Source organism: Pseudopodoces humilis, chromosome 1 (assembly GCF_049639895.1).
Source record: "Pseudopodoces humilis isolate 2021_Gansu_Grassland_sample_001 chromosome 1, ASM4963989v1, whole genome shotgun sequence".
Lineage (NCBI taxonomy): Eukaryota > Metazoa > Chordata > Aves > Passeriformes > Paridae > Pseudopodoces > Pseudopodoces humilis.
This window is the reverse complement of record NC_142200.1, coordinates 117,343,628-117,362,045: the sequence shown is the minus strand read 5'-3', so window position 1 is coordinate 117,362,045 and position 18,418 is coordinate 117,343,628. Positions and strand designations below refer to the sequence as shown.

The window sequence follows — 18,418 nt, the reverse complement described above, 5'->3', positions numbered from 1 at the left end:
ATTCTTAAACCAGATCATGGACATTTAGAGGCTTCACTCCTAAAGGGCAAAGACCACTAAGAATTATATTTATGGTCTGATGAATTGGCCACTCATTCTTGTTTACAACTAAAAATGTCTTGAAAACCACCAAGGAATACCTCTATTGCCACAATACCATCAATGCAGAAAACTGGAATGGCAGCCAGAAGCTTAACTTCAGTTTTAACAGCAGGCAGTGATTGTAATTAATGCAAAAAAATTGGATGACTCATCAGGATAGTTTATATGGAATGAGCCACTATCAATTCCAGGGGAAAATAAATCAGCATTTTTAATTGAAATTACTTGTGGCAATATTGTTGGGATTTGGGTTTGTTTTTTTTTTTTAAGTTTCTCTCTAGCAGCAGCTAATGTTTATTTCCCTGAAACTTCCCAGATGACTTTGAATCAAAATTTACTTTCCATTCTGTGGAAGATTTCCCCCCACCTGATGAATTCAAACCATTTCAAAAAACATACCCCAGCAAGATAGCCAGAGGTAAGTGTGTAAACATGAAAAGATCTGATCATTAACAAGAGGTTTAAAAATGGGGATGAAAAATAAAGAACTGAATAAGCATTAGCATAACTGGACTGCTAGCATAGGCACAGAGAGGCATGGGATTTGTCACAGTGGCAACAGGGACCAAAGATACAGTGAAAAGCTCCAAATACTTTGGAATCTTAGCTAAAAACAAATTATGTGGCTGGACATGGAGCCTGTGTTTTTAGATTCCTAAATTTGCAAAGCCTGTAATGTTAAAAACAGTCATGTTGTAAAACAGACTTGGGCAGCTACTAAGTTTGATTTTTTTGTTCACTAACTTGTGAAATCACAGAGAATGACTCGATCCATGTCCTCTATTATATATTTTGATTTAAATCCTATGCATGGTGTTTTACCTGAATAACAAAGAGACTTAGTACCTGAACTTCGTCAGGAAAGTAATAAATGGCTGAACCTTGCTTTATTTTTTATTCCTCCCTTCTTAACTTTGAAACTTAGAATCAGGTCACTGTTGTAAGAACAGTTCACTTATCCAGTTTTGAAAATGGGTAGTTGAAAGTGTCAAAAGAACTCACACCCATATTCTGCTTTTTATAGAACCCAGTTTTCTGTTATTATTAGCTCTCCAACTTTTAATTAACCTTTTGTTTTGTTTCCATGTTAAGGTACTTTGCATGACTTTTCATAGCAGCCTCCGTCAGACTAAATTGTCTGCTGTATATTCTGACTTTTTACTGAAGGGCTGCAGAGCACAAGCAATATGTGTGTGTATGTAGGTATACATATGTATATATGTACATGTCTGTATATATCAGTAGTAGCAGATAAATGCAGCATCCCTGCTATATAACTGTATCCAAAATACTTATTTAAAATCTGTCCTATCTATTTACAGATCCCTCTAAAAATCCTCCGTTAAGAACACACGTGAGATGAGAAGAATCTTCTGATTGTCTCTGGACTAGTATAAAAGTCAAGATCAAGATACTATATAAAGCAGAAGTGGTTCCTGTTGAAGTGATAGATTGTACTTGAGTCACAAGTACTGCAATATTAACATTTCTATAAACTGTAAAACAATATAAATCATACCTTTTGAACTGGCCTGCATACTACAGGAATGTTAGCACAGGCTTTTAAATTACAGTATATAGGGGAATATTTTTTAAGCAAAGCAGCATAAAATTTAAATTCTTTGTAATGTTGAAACAGTTCTCATTCTTACTATGCTGACAATGTTACCTCAGAATGTTTTGTGCTACGTGCCTGTAGTTCTTTTTTCCTCTTCCATCATAATTTTTGGAAGTTCTCCAGTTATTATTCAGACATTTTTTCAATGAACTGTCAAACTAATATGCTATCTTTATTCTGTTTTTATGTTTATTCACTTCTTCCATTCTGCCTGGCCTCAGATTGCAGCAGGCTGTCACTTTTATGAAGAGATGGGCCCACAGTCCTTTTCTCATGAAGCATGAAGAAGAGATGCCAAGGAGCTGTGGCTGTTAATGAACCTACCTCCTAATGATTACATATCCTTATAGGATAGTGTCTGAAGAAGCCCAGCTGGATAGGGTGGTCATGGACTTGACAGAGATGACAGAACCTTTCCAAAGCAGAGGAAAAGGAAGTTGCTCTATTGTAAGCAAGAAAAAGAAATAGCATGTGTGAATACACGTGATGAGTGTCCTGTCTTTTCCTGCAGGCAAAGTGGATATTTACCATTTCTGTGATAGACTGCCTTTACCCAGCAATTACAAGGCCTTTGGATGAGGGGTCCAAAACCTACATTTTAAACAGGCAACTAGAGCTACTACTGTTCGCCAGCAGTGAAGGTTCATTGTCCAAAACACACCATGTGGAACACTCAGCCCCAAAAGTGGTCATTGTCTCAAATACAGTTGGTTGGGAAAAGTAACAGCCTAGCAGCAGACAGGACTTGAATTACTGCTTTGAATATTCAGACCTTGAGTAAGGTCTTTGGATCACAGATGTTCAGATCTGGTCCTAAGATGTCTATTTCTAGCAAGAATTACCCTTATTCTTGTGCAATCACTGCATTGGGAGGAGTGGTGCCAGGTCAGGGAGGTGATTCTTCCCCTCTGCTAGTGAGGCTAGACCTGGTATATGGCCACATGTGCTGTCCACATTCTGGGCTCCCCCGTGAAAGAATGACATGGCCATGCTAAAGAGAGTCCTACAAAGGTGGACTGGAAGGAACTGGAGCATCTCTCTTATGAGGGAAGGCTGAGAGAGCTGGGACTGATGGGCCTATAAAAGAGAAGGCTCAGAGGAGATCTCTCTAATGTATATAAATATTCAAAGGGAGGGTATAAAGATGAAGCCAGACTCTTTTCAGCGGTGTCCAGTGACAGGACCGGAGGAAATGGGCAACTGCAACGCAGGTGTTGTCAGAACTTCAGGAAACAAATTTTGACCAGGGGGGTAACTGAATCTTAGAACAGGTTGCCCAGGGACCTTGTAGAGTTTCACTCCTTAAGGTACTTAAAAGCCATCTGGACTTTGTCCTCAGCAACTGGCACTAGGTGACCCTGCTTGGCCAGGGGTGTTGGACCAGATGACCTGTAGCCATCCCTTTCAATCCCAACCACCTTTTGATTCCCCTTTTTACAGCTTTTCTGAGTTCCTAGACATGGGTTACAACAACCCAAGGCACCAGGGGAGAGCAGAGCAGCTGGAAATCTGCCTGCCACTAAAGCACCTAGGTGTGCTGTCTGACAGTGGCTAGACATGCTGAACAGGAGCCAGTGTGTGCTCAGGTGGTCAAGAAAGCCAACAACATCCTGGCTTGAGGAGGTTCAGAGGGGACCTTATCACTCTCTATAATCCGAAAGGACACTGTACCAATGTAGGGGTCAGTCACTTCTCTCAAGTAACAAGGCACAGGACAAGAGGAAATACCCTCAAGCTGTGCCAGGGGAGATTCTGTATAAGGAAAAACATCTTCTCCAAAAGGGTGGTCAGGCATTGGAACAGGCTCCTCAGGTAAGTGGTGAAGTCACCATTTAATACCTACAGAAAGAGGTATTGTAAAATACTTGTAGATGTGGCATTCAGGGACACATGGTTTAGAGGTGGACTTGGCAGTGCTGGGTTAAGGGTTGGATTAGATGATCTCAGGAGTTGTTTTCCAGTGTAAATGATTCCATGATTCACCAGCCTGAAAAAAGAATACTGCTGTTCCAGGGTGAGTCTGGTGCTAACAGCCAGGCTATTACAGTTATGGCATTAATTTATGTAATTGCCATAAATTCCCCTCAGTTAGAGGTGTAATAATGTTATAGATCACTGATGATCTTTCCCCATGCTGTTGCCTTTGAACAAAACTGTTTGGAAAAGACAGGTAACTGCATCTTTTCATCCCTGCTTTTCTCTTTGTTCTTACAGCAGCTCAGTTAAGCTGTAAGAACATTCCCACACACATGCACATTCATGGTGTAAGATAGTGTAGGGGTAAGAAGCTCTTCACCCACAGAACTCCAAGAAAGCAACATTAGTCTTTTTCTAGCCTATTATGATAACTTGCTGTACATCATGTGAAAAGAAAAAAAAAAAAGTGGTGATGCTTTGACCAATACTGTCACTTTTTATAGTTACTTGATGACTATGCATGAATATAGTAACATCTACATTGCTTCTCAAACAACTGGAAAAGCTGAATACTGTTTTAAAACTATTTTGTTATGGTACTATAAAAGTGGCATATTGTTGGCTCTCATTCTGAAATTTGTGTACTGCGCTGTAGTAAGCACCTTCCTAAGGATTTTAAAACTACCTAATGCTAGACTACCTGCCAGCATATATATAAAGGAGAAGAAAATTTTACTCCATTTCTATTACAGTTTGGGTATTTTAGAAATAAACATCTTTCAGGGATGAAACTAGAAATCCTGTGCCTATTTGTTAGTATTTCTGAAATGTTTCCATTTATTTGTCATTCAAGATCCATTGAAGCCTCTGGAGATACACTGTCACCCTGAGGCAGCTGATCCCACAAGTCCCTCGTGTCCTTCCACTGAGATGCACCTCTGTTCAAGACCACTGCAAATATTAAAACTGTGCTGTTGCTCCAGTTTCTACTACCAACCATGTTGCTGTACCACAGTTGTTTATTGTTTTTAAATGCACTACACTTGTAAACAAAATCAACATTCTATTAGAAAATTACTACCTGATCACTGTGCTCAAAACAATTTATTCATTCTGTCATATAAGCAGTTCCAAATAAGGACATAAACGCCCATGAGATAATTGCAGGTGCTGCTTTCTTCTTTCTTAAGAAACAGACAAATAAGATATATGATGTTTTCAACAGGAACACCCACTTCTTTCATCTTGCCTCCCTCCCAATTCTCAAAGACTAGAGATTCAAGTTGTGCAAAATAGCTGTGAGAAGTGGTATATCCTAATATTTTTCTTCTGGCTCGGGCAACCCATTTTATCCCTGTTCCCCGGTTGTTCAGAAATACCCAGCTGGTCCTAGCAGGAGTTGCAACTTCATGGGAAATCCATTTACTTCAGTTATGGGCAGCTGGAAAAAGCACACTTCTCTTTCAGTGGGCTTCATTCCCCCCACAACATTCTCTGAAATCAAGTGTGGTTCTTGCAGGCAGCCCCTCCTCTGGTTACCATACAGAGAAGCTAAATTTCAGGGTCTACTTGAATATTTTCTTCTCTTATTGTCTACACCTTAAAATACTTAGACACAGGAGTTGGTCCTATGATAGACACCATGGGAGGGTTTTATTGTGAATGGGAGATTATTAGGTAGGCCATAAGAGAAAATATATTCTTCCTTGTTTTCTGTAAGTGAAAAGGCCCCATGTTTTCTTGTTCAATTGCCATTTGTCATATAAGGCAATAACAAAGTAATGAGTCTGAACAGAACAATTTCATTTAAATAATCCTGAGAATGCAATATGCCAATATGGCAATGACTATTTCCCTGATGCACAACTGTTACAGTTTCAACTGGAGGTGTTTCTGCTTTCTAAGGAGCTTTTACATCCTCAGTACAGAAGCCTGTAGTTCTTCACCATCCACTTTCCCAAACAGTGAAGGATTTTAATTCCCTATGTTAACTTCCACTTTAAAGGCATGGATGTCTCCGTTCACCTTCCCGTATGAAAAAAACCCACCAAGCATCTTCACTGGACACAGTATTTACTGGTTTAATTCTCAGTGTTTGCCCTATCTCACTTCCACAAGAAGAAAATACAATGAAAAGCAGGTCTGCCTGTAGGACTCTGGAGGAAGGGAAGCACATTGCAGCACTGCACTTAATGTAAGGAAGCGTAGGACAGCCATTTCTGAGCCTAACCACTTGGATTGCCACACCCACCAGCATCTCCTGGTACTTAATGGATTCATCAGCTATGTGTCTCACAACAGAAATTACTAGGAACTGTTCAGCAGTACAAAGGCAGAAAGATGGAGAGTAGCCAGGTATTTATCAACGTCCAACATATATTCCCTTAAACAATTCCAAATCTGTAGCTTGTATATAAATCTGACATCTTCTTAATTGCAACTTAAGAGCCAATATGTGTAGATCTCTGTGCCATCCAGGCTGGCTCTGCAGTTCAGTACTCAGTTCTGGAGCAGCAGCCAGGTGCACTACAAACACAAGCTGGCTGAGGGTGAAGGCAGAAGTTTAACCTGGGGACCTAATGCTGATAGTTTGTACAGGCATAATGTCAGGTGCTGAGTTACTGCAACCAGATACAGCCATATGAGGCCAGCACAAGGTCAAGAACCAGGACTTACCTTCTTGCCCATCTCAAATTGTGATTTCAACTCTACCATTTCAACTCTGTATGAATTAGCAAGAAGAGAAAAATGCAAGTCAGCTTTGCTGCAAGCCTAGTCCTGAGCAACAGAGGGAAAACCAGATTGCTTTCAATGACAATATGGCAATTAGCTTGATGAAGTTAAAGATTTACTTTAATTGGTTGCCCAACATACATGTTTTAACATTCTGTACTAAATTAGCCAGCATGCACACAGTAATTGGACCAGTCAGTGACTTTCTCCTTTCACTATATACATACACAAACAGGAACGCCACAAGATTGGACAAAGGAAAGCAGTTTGTTAACCGGATACAGCTAGCAAGTAATATCTTTTCCTCTAGAAATGTTTTTTCCTGCAAAATCACAAATGTGAAGACTTTCTTTCAAGGCTTGAAGAACATTGCAGTCTTCCAGTGAAAAGGCTAACAATAGCCACTGTAGCTGAAATGAGATAAAACTTGTTGAAAATCCATTCCAAGCAAGAGTGAAATTGAAAAAAAATCACCTGCAATGCAGCATAGGGAAAAGGGACTTTGGAGACAAGCTGAGCAGGTAGGAAGTTGGGTTTGCACCCAATTCTTAACATCCTCAGCTTAGTGTAAAAGAGGAGGAGGTTCAGAATCAGATCCAACATTTTACATTTAGTGGTAGAGTAGTACCTAAAGAATTGCTTGCTTACTTTATTTGAAGAACTTTAGTTCTGTGTCAACACAGTCATAGAAAAGATCCACTACTTCAGCTGGATCCAGAATCTCTGTACGAGAAAGGATATCTTCCATTGCTTCTAAACCTTGTTTTTCAAGGTCGAACATAATCCTCATCAGTTTCTGGCCTTTATCCTAAAGGCATGGAACAACCAAACTCAGTTAACCAGCAAACAGGCTCACTAAAGCATTTTACTGTTTATCTTTTTTACAGAGATATTTTCAAATATTTTTAAAAACGAAAAAGCCTTTTAAAGTAGAAACTGTTTCCGTTATTAATTACTTTGGATGGCCAAAGACTAAGAGGAACAGTCCTGGACAGTTTGTGCATTAAGAAAAATAACCAAAAAGGAGTTGCTAAGTTTAAAGCAAAGAAGGAAGAGGGTGAAAGATGGATAGAGGAAAATTATATAATGCTAGTACAGCAAGTTCTTAAGCTTGTGATCCCACTAACAGAACTATATGAGAAGACTAGAAGCCCTAAGAATTGTACAGGTTGTGGTATTTGCATGTGCATCCCTCAAATCAACACCTGCAAGATGATGAATAGATCTGAAATTATATGTCATGTAACAGTATTAAGACTCCAGAACCCAGGGAGGTTTTGTGTGCCATTTGTGTACTGTTCTTTGTGTTTCTAGAAAATTTTCTCCTGGAAAAGGTGTAATTTCATTTTATCCAAATGTTATTAAAACTTTTTTTTTTTTTTTAATGCAGAATTGCTGCTTGCTTTGCTTGCAGCTTTCAAAGATGAGTTTCAGGGGAAAAAAAAAGTCATTTAAAATGAGTGGTGGTTCTGAGCTTTTCAGGATTTTTCTCAGCATTTTGTCCAGAAAGAGTAGAGCATCTCATTTAAGGTTTAAGCTCTCAGATTGGCAGCTTTTATAGCATGAAGCCTTAGTAAAAACTGCATTTTCTTTTCTACCATAGCTGTTGGTGTCACATTGTGGGGATTTTAACAGGCAAGAGTCCACAAGATGCCTCTTCTAGGTCTTCCCCTAAATCAACATCTTGCATAATGATATGAGAGCCAGCTGCACATTAAAACAATGTTAGCAGAAACCACAGATTTTAAATTACACCATTCCAAGAAACTAAAACTCTAGCCTAAACTGCATTTAAATAATATTTGTACTAGCAAAGGTTATCATAGCTTCCTTAATCAATAATGGGTAGGTCTGAATGTTAGATTGTAGCAAGACTCTGACCCATGCCAATACACACAGAGGAAAATTGTAGAAAAGCAAATCCTCTGTGGAAGTTCAACACAACTATGTGAGGGTCTTCCACAAATTGCCTGAATACCAATAAAAGCCTGACAGCTGTGCCTTGGTGACCTTTCCCTCTGTTTCACTTCCTTAAAACCACTTGTCCAGTTTACTGCTGTGTAGTTGTAATTGCAAAGGTTGAGAAGTTATTGAACTACCTGCCTAATGACACCAGTTGTTGTATCTCAACCATTTGGAAAAATTATATAGATTAATCCCCGTCCTGATTTTACTGATTCCAAAATTATTTGCATAAGAGATGTTCTACACTAAGATTTTAGATTGGAAGGTTTTCAGCCCTCGGGTCTGTACGGCATGGCACTGCAAAGTGTTGTTTCTTCTCACATGGTTTCTTCTCACATGGCATTTTCAGTTAAACCACAAAAATTAACAGAAGTGCATTACAAAACACAAGACTTGAAAAACTGTCACGTACACATTACTCCTTCAAGAAAAATACCTTTCCAAACTATGTAGTTCGTAATCCAGCATGTAATGTAAATTACAACACTCCTGCCCTCACCCTAACACATAATTCTGATACCATGTTACACTAGCGGCCAGTGTTCTAATCACTAAAAAGATTATATGCACAGTGGGGATTGAACAAGATAATCAGTTTAACAGTTTGACTGTTCATTTTGTAAAAGTAATGGAACAGAGCAACACTCTCAGGATAAGAAAAACTAAGTTTGTCCTTCAGAGGGCATCATTATTCAAGCTAAACTCACAAGGGTTCTAAGAATATTCAGAGAATGTCGTTCAGTGACTATGAACTAAGTTCTGGAGTTAGGAATTTACATTGACTTCAGTTCTTTAATTCCAGGTCCCACAGCTCTTACCTGATCATTCTCCAGGAGAGATCGGGCCCATTCATGTGCCTTGTACAATTCATGCCTACGATCAGGTTTCTCCTGGAATCGAGGTATCTTTTTAGCAGGATCATCATTGCCAAAAGAAGGAGACTGCACTTTTGGTACTAATTTTACATCATCAACAAAAATAAAGGGTTTAAATATGGACCTGAAAGAAATGAGAATTACTGCTTGCAGCAATAAGAGAGATCTCATATATGTTACTGAAATGTTCACCAGGCAACAGTTACAGAGCAGCATAGGTAATTCATCTACACTAGGAATGGGTAAGGTTAGAGACTTGGAACTGGTCACAAGCAAAAGAAATCTATGTGCTTTAAAAGAACTGGGTTTGGCAATCATTGTAAAACCTTATTATCCCTTTTACCTATAAGATTCTCTGGTGTCCTCATGCCAGTTCCGCCACTTCTTTAGAAGAGCGGCACTGATTTTGTCCTCCAAGTTTTTTGTAACAAATCTCAACATTCAGCCTCATATCACTTTTTCTCCTTGTTCTCACTATCATCTCTCCTCCTCCTTCCAGATTTCATTTTTATTAAAATCAGAAGAAACACTTGTATGGAGCGGGGAAGATTACACATCTTGCTCAATATCGGAAGATTTTACATATAAACAGCAGCACTTTAGAATTTTACTTCAATAGGTGGGGGAAGACATGGCTACCAACATTGTGACATTTCTCAAACAACTTTAACACTGAGTTTGGATCTAAACTCCAGAGAGAGACAAACAAAAAAAACCCATCAATACAGAATCTTCATTCCTGAGAAGCTGATAGGAGGTTTTGGCAAGTGCATGGAACAACTGCCTTCCTTCTCTTTAGATACAGAAAAACAAAGCACCCTGCATTCTGCAGTGAAGAACCTGCCAAAAGTGTAAGACTTCTGCAACACACAATTAAAAACCACTGCCTGGGTACAGTCAGCAGGTTCAGTGCTGCTACCCTTTCCATCACTGTCATGAAGCCTTGCTGACTAAGAATTTACATGACTCACTAGCTTCATTTAAAATAATTATTTCTTAATGCATTACAATCTAGAATAAAGCAAGAAAGGTCTCTAAACAAGACTTTTAAGACAGGTTTTCCACCTTCAAAAGGACAGAAATCCCAAAAAAATAATTTGAAGCCTTGCTCCTTTTTATCGCAAAGGATTTGCATCAAGTTAAAGAAAGATTTGGGTAAGCAAGTTTAAAATTGACACTTAACCCTGCAAGGCTGAGTTGCATAATGCAAAGAAGGTGGAAAGTCCCTTTGACATGGGTGACTTGCACAGCCCTCAGTAAAACCTAATGATTACTACCATCCTCTTACATGAATGACTGTCAGCTGTTCAAGGACATCATTTCTTCCCCCCATAACCTCTTCACCTCAATGCAATCTTTACCTCAGGCTGATCTCATGAATAACTGCAAGTGGTTTAGTTTAATTTCTGTGAATCCCAGGTGGATTCTGTTTAAAACACAAGATAAATCATTAGTTTTTTAATGATCTGGCCTGTGAGTTCCCTGATCTCCTCAGTTACTTTCAGCTAGAGAGAACACCATGTAAACCAACTGGAAATTGTCCCCCCTAATAAAAAACATGCTTGGGATCCCAGAAACTTGCAGAAGTTTTGCTGTGTTAATGTTTTGATGTCATATGAATACACCTAGAGTACACAAACTCTCTTTGATAGTTAAGACACATTTGTTTCAGTTTTGCACCCGCCTGTTCAAAAGAAGTGACTCGGGAAGTCCCCGACTTCATAATCTCAACTTTCCAACTGGAAAGCAACTACACTGGAATTCCTGGCTCCTCTCTAAACTGCATTTCCCCTAGAAGCTCGGTAACACAGGACTGTCAGATTGCACATCACAGAGAACTGACTGCATTTGTGGTTAGAACTTGCTCTTGAAGTAGGTTCCAGTTTGGGTGGCAGGGTTTGTTCATCACCTTTCAACCCATCACCTGCTCTGCACCCCAGGGACCCCAGTGCTGTGGCTTACCTTGAAGGGTCTGGCGTGCCAGTGAAGTAATGAATACAGGGAAAACTAGGGTCCTGAGGCAGAACAGACACTATGCTAGCTGTAGTAAGGAAAGATTCAGAGTCCACACAGACACCACTATCCTTGTCACGCAGGACATCAATCATAGCTTGTGCAGAAACGTCACCTATATGGAGGGGGGGAAAAAATTCCTCAGTGTTCAATGGCTTAGAGCCCAGGTAAGGATTTTAGCCTGAACAAGCTTTAGCCTAAAATGGCCACTGACACTTGACATGGGCATGTAACAAATCCCAGTTAATAATTTCTACTTAAGCAATGAACATTCAGAAAGAATGTGCCCAGCTAGTAAATGAGAACAGTAGGAAGCATTACTTAGGCATGGCAATTGCCTGGTAGGGAGAAGTGCTATTAAAAAGATACTTTTCAGGAAGAAGGCTGTAATACTGCTTTAGCAGTCAGTGGGAACAGACTACTTACATAGAACATCCATTTTCCTCTACCCATGCAGGGCAGAATGAGAGCACCCTGATCTTCCACTTCTCAATTTCCATTATCTCTCTCTGTCAAAATTTTGAAACATCATCTCACAGTCACAGAATGTTACAGCAGCAGACCTAGGCACCAAGATTTTTCTCCAAACCCCTATGTACAAGAATCCCCCATTCTCACTGTGTTTCCTGCCTGTGTCTCTCACATCTTTCCCCCCACAGCCCCTGCATGTTTTCTCACATGCTCCTTTAGCAGGTCAGGCTTCTTCCCCATACCTTCTCAGACTCTGCAGTGACTCAAACATCCATGCACAGGTGCCTCAACACACCAGGAGATATGGAATGACTCAGTAGCCTGCAAGATTTTCAGCCATAGCCATTTATCTGTAGGGGCCCTTAGTGCTATCATTCAGATTTATTAAGTTCTTTTACCTATAGTCCTTCAGAGTTACTGTATCTGCCTCAGACACAAACCACACTCCCTGCAATCCTACAGCCTTAGCAAGAACTCTGCAGTGCAACAAATACCTCACCTCTACACCCCTCAGGACATGTACCAACATGTGAAAATGCCAACAGTCTAGTAAATGCACAGCTGTAGTAAAGGGCTTTTTAGAAAATGATAATTTGTGCTATTTTTCATGCATGAAAGAGCAGATATACGTCAGCCATGCACTGCTGCAGGCTGGCCATTTCAGAGGTATTTTGGTATTTGCTGCAGCAAACCAAAGTCAGTAATAAATTTGGGTCTGGAAATAAACACTTTCTTTGATTGCAGAGAATAGGCACAACGTCTGTTCCAGTAGCTTTGTTCTACTCAGCAAAGAAAAAGGGGCTTCAGTTTGCAACTGCTCTTCCTTAAACTATGCTCTTGAAACTTTCCCCAAAAGGTAAAATCTACATTTTCCCAAAAATGCAGATTCCACTGAGCTCAATCTTTGACATGTGAGGCCATTTTTTTATTAAATAGTATAATTTTGGTATTATACTATACTATATTAAAATTACAGGAAAGCACAAATACAGTGGCACATCATGCACATCAGAACACTGAAGAAAGTTACTTTGTAATTTCAATCCTGTTTTGAAACCTTGAGGGTGACATGAAAGGCTTCATCCTAAATTGTGGCAAGTTTAGGGACAATCTTTAGTTCTGATTTTCTTTCCTACACAGTTTACATGTAGAGGTGTTCTCAGTCACACGTAGTTCTGGACAGAATGCCTGAAAAGGAGGCAGCAGTGACTAAAAAAAAACCAGTGTACCCACAGAAAGATAGTTCAGCACTTACCACCTTGCTTTTCTAGGCTCTCCCTGCCAGAACAACAGGCCAAGTGGTCATCGGCAAGAGAAAACACTTCAGAAAAATTGAAGTCTGAGTCTCCATTCCACCAGCCTTGACTTTTCACATAATTCCTTAGTTCAGGATGCTCAGCATCAATTTTTGTAGTTAATGAAAGCTGATTGCAAATGCATTTCACTCCCTCTAGAAAGAGCCACATATTAAAAGAGAGCATTAATACAGTTTTTCTGAGAGAAGCTGGAAGGTAAATGTCATATCAATTAGGAAATAAATTAAACCATTGGTATGTGCATTTGGCATGACTATGTAACTATATAATTACACGTACAGGGAACTACCAATCACTGCTGACACTTGTGATTAATAGAAGGATTTAGACAGAATACCAGTTTCACAACCCACACCTCACACATTCTGACCACAAAGCAATAGTGGTATCCAAATGCCAAAGGCACCTGCCTAATCTTTTTTTTCCAATGGCATATTCCACAGGCACGAGAAGGCTTGAGATCTGACTTGATTTTAAAATATATTTCAGCAGAGCTGCATTTAATCAACCTGCCTTTCCCTTCAAAATTAAGAATTTGGAAAATTATTTTTAAAATCTTAACAATTGCTTTAAGCTTCCCAGTTGAGAAACAGTTTCACTGTAATCTGCAAGACAGGTTTAAATAGAATTTTTTTTCTCAAATTTTAAAATGGCATGAAGTAAAAAGAATGTGTAAGTAGCCTCCAAAGAATACTAAACAGTTCTTTAAGTTCCTTTTATCAAAAATACTGCAGTGCTTACAACCATATATCCACAGCATGACAGTGGTTGCTGCAGATATTCCTTAGAGAGAATAAAGCAAATGTATTGGAAGCCAGAGAAAGAGCTGATAAAGTAAAACTATAAAATAAACACATATTCTGGAATTTGGCACAAAACCTTTCTTAGACAGAAGCAAAATCAGTAGTTGTGGAAGTTTTTAATACTGCTTTCCAAAAAAGTAAGCTTGTTTTTGTCATGCCTCATGCATGAAATTTAAATAATGGATAGCAACCTCAGGAAACGCTGTGCATCATTCTTCAAAAAAGTCCCTGTCCTCCAATTCTGACTTACTCTAGGGTCACTGACAGCTTACTCTGATCCACACTTTCAAACAGCATACTTTTCAGGGAATTTTCTTGACTTGAGTGATGAGTGTATTCGTGTCCAGCTAGGCAAGCCACTCTTTAAGAGCTCTTTAAATATTACATTTATTAACCCATGCAAAATAGTGTTTCATGGGTTTGATCCACCGGAAAAAAATATGATTTATCAGTCAAATAATTTTTTCCACTGAGGTTTAGGAATGTTAATAGAAAGGATTTTGAAGTGTTTATTCTTAGATTATTGTCAGAGAGTTGCTTGATAAACACTCACTATAAGCTTTACAGTCCTGCAGCAGTAATATTAGAACTCTGAGGACAGTCAGGAAAAGATATGCCTTCACACTGGGGAATGACACATATTCCCCATTTTAACAGCATTTGTGCATTCACTTGAAAGCTTAAGAACACCCTGAAAAAAGTATGAAATACAGAGTTCTAACATAGCCAGCAGCCTTTCCTCCTGGCGTGCTGCAGGAGATGGAAAGTACTTATCTGCAGCTCACAGGGACCTCCTGAAGAGCAATGTGCTGGTAAAAACCAGAACAGAGCTGCAGAATCATTTCAAAAAGCTGCAAGCAGCAGATGAAGGCAACAGTTTATTTGCTGGGAAGAAGGACGTGAAGGTTATCTATTGCTGATGCAGCTAAAACTGCTAAATAAAACCCACTGTTCTTCAAATATCAGCCAGGCAGGTCAAGAGAAGATGGCAGGCTGTCACTGCATAATCCCAGGAACCTCAGGAGTCAGCTGCTTTCCAGAACTGGGGTTTTATCAGGGCAGCATTTTCCGTCTTCCCTCCTCTATGTTTGGAATCTGTTCGTGCGAGATAACCTGTAGGTATCTCTAAAATACAAGGTTTACTTGGGAAAACACCACCTCCTTGAAGGTAACTGATTCCTATTTGGTGGCAGGGACTGACAGCAGCTCATCATACAGCATTGCACAGCCTGGTGCTATTTCTCTGCTCCTTCCCATATCTGCTATCTCCTACCTTTCATTTAGGGGGAAACGAGGAGAGAATTTAAAGGATCTGTCACAGCTCAAGTCATGGATGACAGAAGTCCTCTTGAATACTCTGAATTTTCACTTCGTTCAGACATGAGTACATTATAAAAAGCTCTACTCTTATGAAAACAAAAATCCCTTCAAAATCAAGATGAGAATAAATTAAATACAGGCCTTAAACAACCAAATTATGTTAAGACAGCCCATATATGCTGGAAGTTTTAAATAAATTCATCCACTAAGCCAAGTGAATTCTAGAAGTTAGCTTGACAGTTCTGGCTTCACACATACAGAAAAAGAAACCATTTAGAAGTTAAAGAGCAGTAAATTATTGTTTTGCACTATCATTTAAGAAACAGGGAGTATATCTATTTCAGTAAAGGAACCACCACCAGCAACCCATTCAATTTATCACCTAAAAAAAAAGCCCTTTTGTCAAAACTATCAATGCTTATCCTCTCCTCGCAATATTTTAGTTTTGTAAGTAATAATTTGGGCATTAACTCCATCAAAACATCTGACATATTCCAAACAGAAAATAAATCTGGGAAATTACACTTATCAAATATAAAAATTATGATTATTACGTTGTTTATGCATAAAGGCAACAATCTCCATCTTCACAGAAAGTGCTAAGTCACATCAGCTAATGCAAATCAACATTAAAAAACAGAGTAGTACAAATATAGAAAACTAAAATTAGTGATTTAATCAAACACTTGCATTCATTAGTCTCTTATTTAAACTTACTGACTTTAAGACCAATTCTTCCAAGACAACTTTTTATAGCTACTTTTAATAGGATTTGCTGTGAGTTCTAAACTAACCTGTGATTTTTTCAGCTGCCCAATACTTTCCAGAAGTCTCCAATATCCAGGCTTCATTTCTGTCCACAATCAAAAATGCACTTTGGAAAGTATGGCATGAACTCCCATCTTCATAATAATTTCCACCTTGTCCATGCTCTTCTAACAGAGCAACTATTACATCCAAAGCTTCTTTAGCTGTTGCACCTCTTTCTAGGCCAAGTCTATAAGAAAAGGGTAAAACAGAGATTCAGAAAGGAATGAAACAGTGAGAATACCTTAAGTTATTACTTTTAAACATCAGCACTCATTTGGGTTTAAAATAGTGAAGTGTCTGGTATGCCTAGTTTAAGAGTTCTTGCTTTAATGAGTTACTAGAATTAAAGGATGAGATGCTGAATTATTTGTTTCTAGTCTTGATTTTCTATGCTGGTACTTTACTCTCAAGCCTATCACAGCTGGCTTTTAGTTTTTTCAAAAAGAGTCCAATTACCAACCAATGATCTCAGCTGCACTGTAAACATGCAATGCTCTATTTATCTCCTCCTCAGGCAGAATACATTTGAAGGACAATTTGCAATTTTTTTCTTTTAAGTAACAGCTGTACCAAGTTTACTTTTCTGTACAAGGGTGGGAAATTGTGAATTAATATTACCAGTTATCAGAAAAGGAAAGGAGTATTCAATAATACAAGCTCTCTACAACATTTCTTTCCCAATGCTCTAGTTGGCCATGGAAAATAGGTGTTATCCTTATATGCAAACCACATGGTGTAAAGACAAGCTTTTGTGCACTCACTTCAGAGTTCCTGCAGAGGTTTCCCCAAAAATTTATTTGAATAAAAGATATGGCTTTTGTCAGAAGTAAGAACAACCGTATGTGTGAAAGAACAGAATTTTTAAAGGAAGTTCAAGCAGAGCAAGGGTATTTTATGGAAAAGTAAACTGCAGTGTGGCAATAAATTTTACAAAGCCAGAGGGAATGACTGTATCCTGCCTTGAATAAGTGGCATTTAATAATCCCTTGATATAATTTACAGCCCTAATTGAGTCAACAACAAAAGCAGTAACCAGAAGTTGAAATCAGACCTGCAAACAATTTCACCGGTTTCAAAATCCAATTACTGGTAATGAGGAAATGCAGTGTTTCAAAAAACAGCATATCCATGCCCCTATCCTTTGGGAGAGTTACCTGGATCAGTCCAAAATTTCTGTTGTTTTGTCACCTTAATATTTTCCTCTGTGTTTGTCTTTCTCTAGCTGCTCAATGAACAAAATAATTTTGACTGATGGATAGTTCCAAGAAAATCACTTTTTTTAGATATAAGTACTATCTATGCTAGCTCTTTCCATTTCTCTTGAAATCACATGACAAGAAAATACTACCCTGTTTCTTTCCTAAAGACTACAATAGACAAATCAGGTCCTGATAATTAGAATATAAATTTGTTGATCTCAGTACTTCTCAACCTGAGCTCTGCACTGGCTCTGCTTTGTTAAATACTTGGCTACCATTAGCCTTGTTTTAGGCTGAATTATTGAAAGCACTGTTTTCATCTCTCTCAGAAGCATCTATTTATCACTTACTGATGAAGAAGAGCCAAGAGCCAACTAGAATTTTAAGGATTAACTTAAAGTGACAGTTCCTCCCCCATCATCCTCTTACTTTGCATTTATAGGATCTTTTCCTCTCGTCTTTTCTTGTTAGCTGAAACTTGTTTTGTACTGGTGACTCCACTTTTAGTCCCTCTGCATTTATGTTTTTCCTTCATTCTTTTCATCACTGGTGCAATTCCTTTTTCAGACCAATACAGCTATGCCAGTCTTTGCACATACCACAGACATAATTTAAAAGCCAGTCCTAAAGCATGTTTTATTTATTCCCTAAGAGCAGTCCCTGCCACAGGTAAGTGAATGGACTGAAAACTACCTTGGGAAAAACTACCTTTGGAGATTCAGTGATAATCTGCTCCCTTCTCCCCAGTTAATGGCGAAAACCATGTGGTAATAATTAGATTAAAACCTGCCAAGAGACATAACATCCTGCTAAAACTTTAATGATGTCTCCCTGAAATGTTCCATTTGAGATGGTTACAGTCTAGCTTTCAAAATCACAGCAGGGATTCAGGCTGAAGAAGTATCCTTTAGGTATTACTTTTTTTTATAAATGGCCCTAATGCCATATTTATTTCCAATAAGTAAAGGTCTAGGCCCTGCTTTTGCTTGGCTGCTCCTGTCAGTCACAAGAGACTGCAAAAAAAGAAAAAAAAAAAAAGAAAAACCACCAAACCAAACAAACAAAAAATAAAACCAAAACAAACAACAATAAAAAAAAACCCACACAAGAAGCCCCATCCTACACAACAACCACACAACTCATTTCCACAAAATTAAGTCCTGTCAGTTATCTCTGCATCAGTGTCCTGGACAACCACGGCATAACCCTCCCACTAACACACTTCAGAGTACCCTTCAAGGTGAGCTGGAAAAACAGAAGCAATTTCAACCCCAGA

The 18,418-nt window shown here is 38.8% G+C and overlaps 2 protein-coding genes across 10 annotated transcripts in view; one reads left to right on the top strand and one right to left on the bottom strand.

Annotated features, from left to right (window-relative positions):
* The window catches only part of WIPF3 (WAS/WASL interacting protein family member 3), a 37,886-nt gene extending 33,164 nt beyond the window's left edge, over window positions 1-4,722 (top strand). For all 6 annotated transcript variants that reach the window (XM_088055765.1, XM_088055758.1, XM_088055757.1 and 3 more), the window contains 2 exons: window positions 419-520; window positions 1,425-4,722. In XM_088055765.1, the coding sequence (XP_087911891.1) occupies window positions 419-520; window positions 1,425-1,465 (143 nt within the window). In that variant the 3' untranslated portion in view covers window positions 1,466-4,722. The remainder of the gene's footprint in view (window positions 1-418; window positions 521-1,424) is intronic.
* Window positions 4,723-6,472: 1,750 nt separating this feature from the next.
* Window positions 6,473-18,418, bottom strand: part of SCRN1 (secernin 1) — a 36,901-nt gene continuing 24,955 nt past the window's right edge. For 3 of the 4 annotated variants that reach the window (XM_005518919.3, XM_088055784.1, XM_088055787.1), the window contains exons 4-9: window positions 15,928-16,130; window positions 12,950-13,144; window positions 11,173-11,338; window positions 9,154-9,334; window positions 7,019-7,178; window positions 6,473-6,780 (exon numbers count right to left, since the gene is read on the bottom strand). In XM_005518919.3, the coding sequence (XP_005518976.1) occupies window positions 7,020-7,178; window positions 9,154-9,334; window positions 11,173-11,338; window positions 12,950-13,144; window positions 15,928-16,130 (904 nt within the window). In that variant the 3' untranslated portion in view covers window positions 6,473-6,780; window position 7,019. Of the gene's footprint in view, window positions 7,179-9,153; window positions 9,335-11,172; window positions 11,339-12,949; window positions 13,145-15,927; window positions 16,131-18,418 lie in introns of all 4 variants that reach the window. The other variant, XM_088055781.1, reaches the window with a different exon arrangement.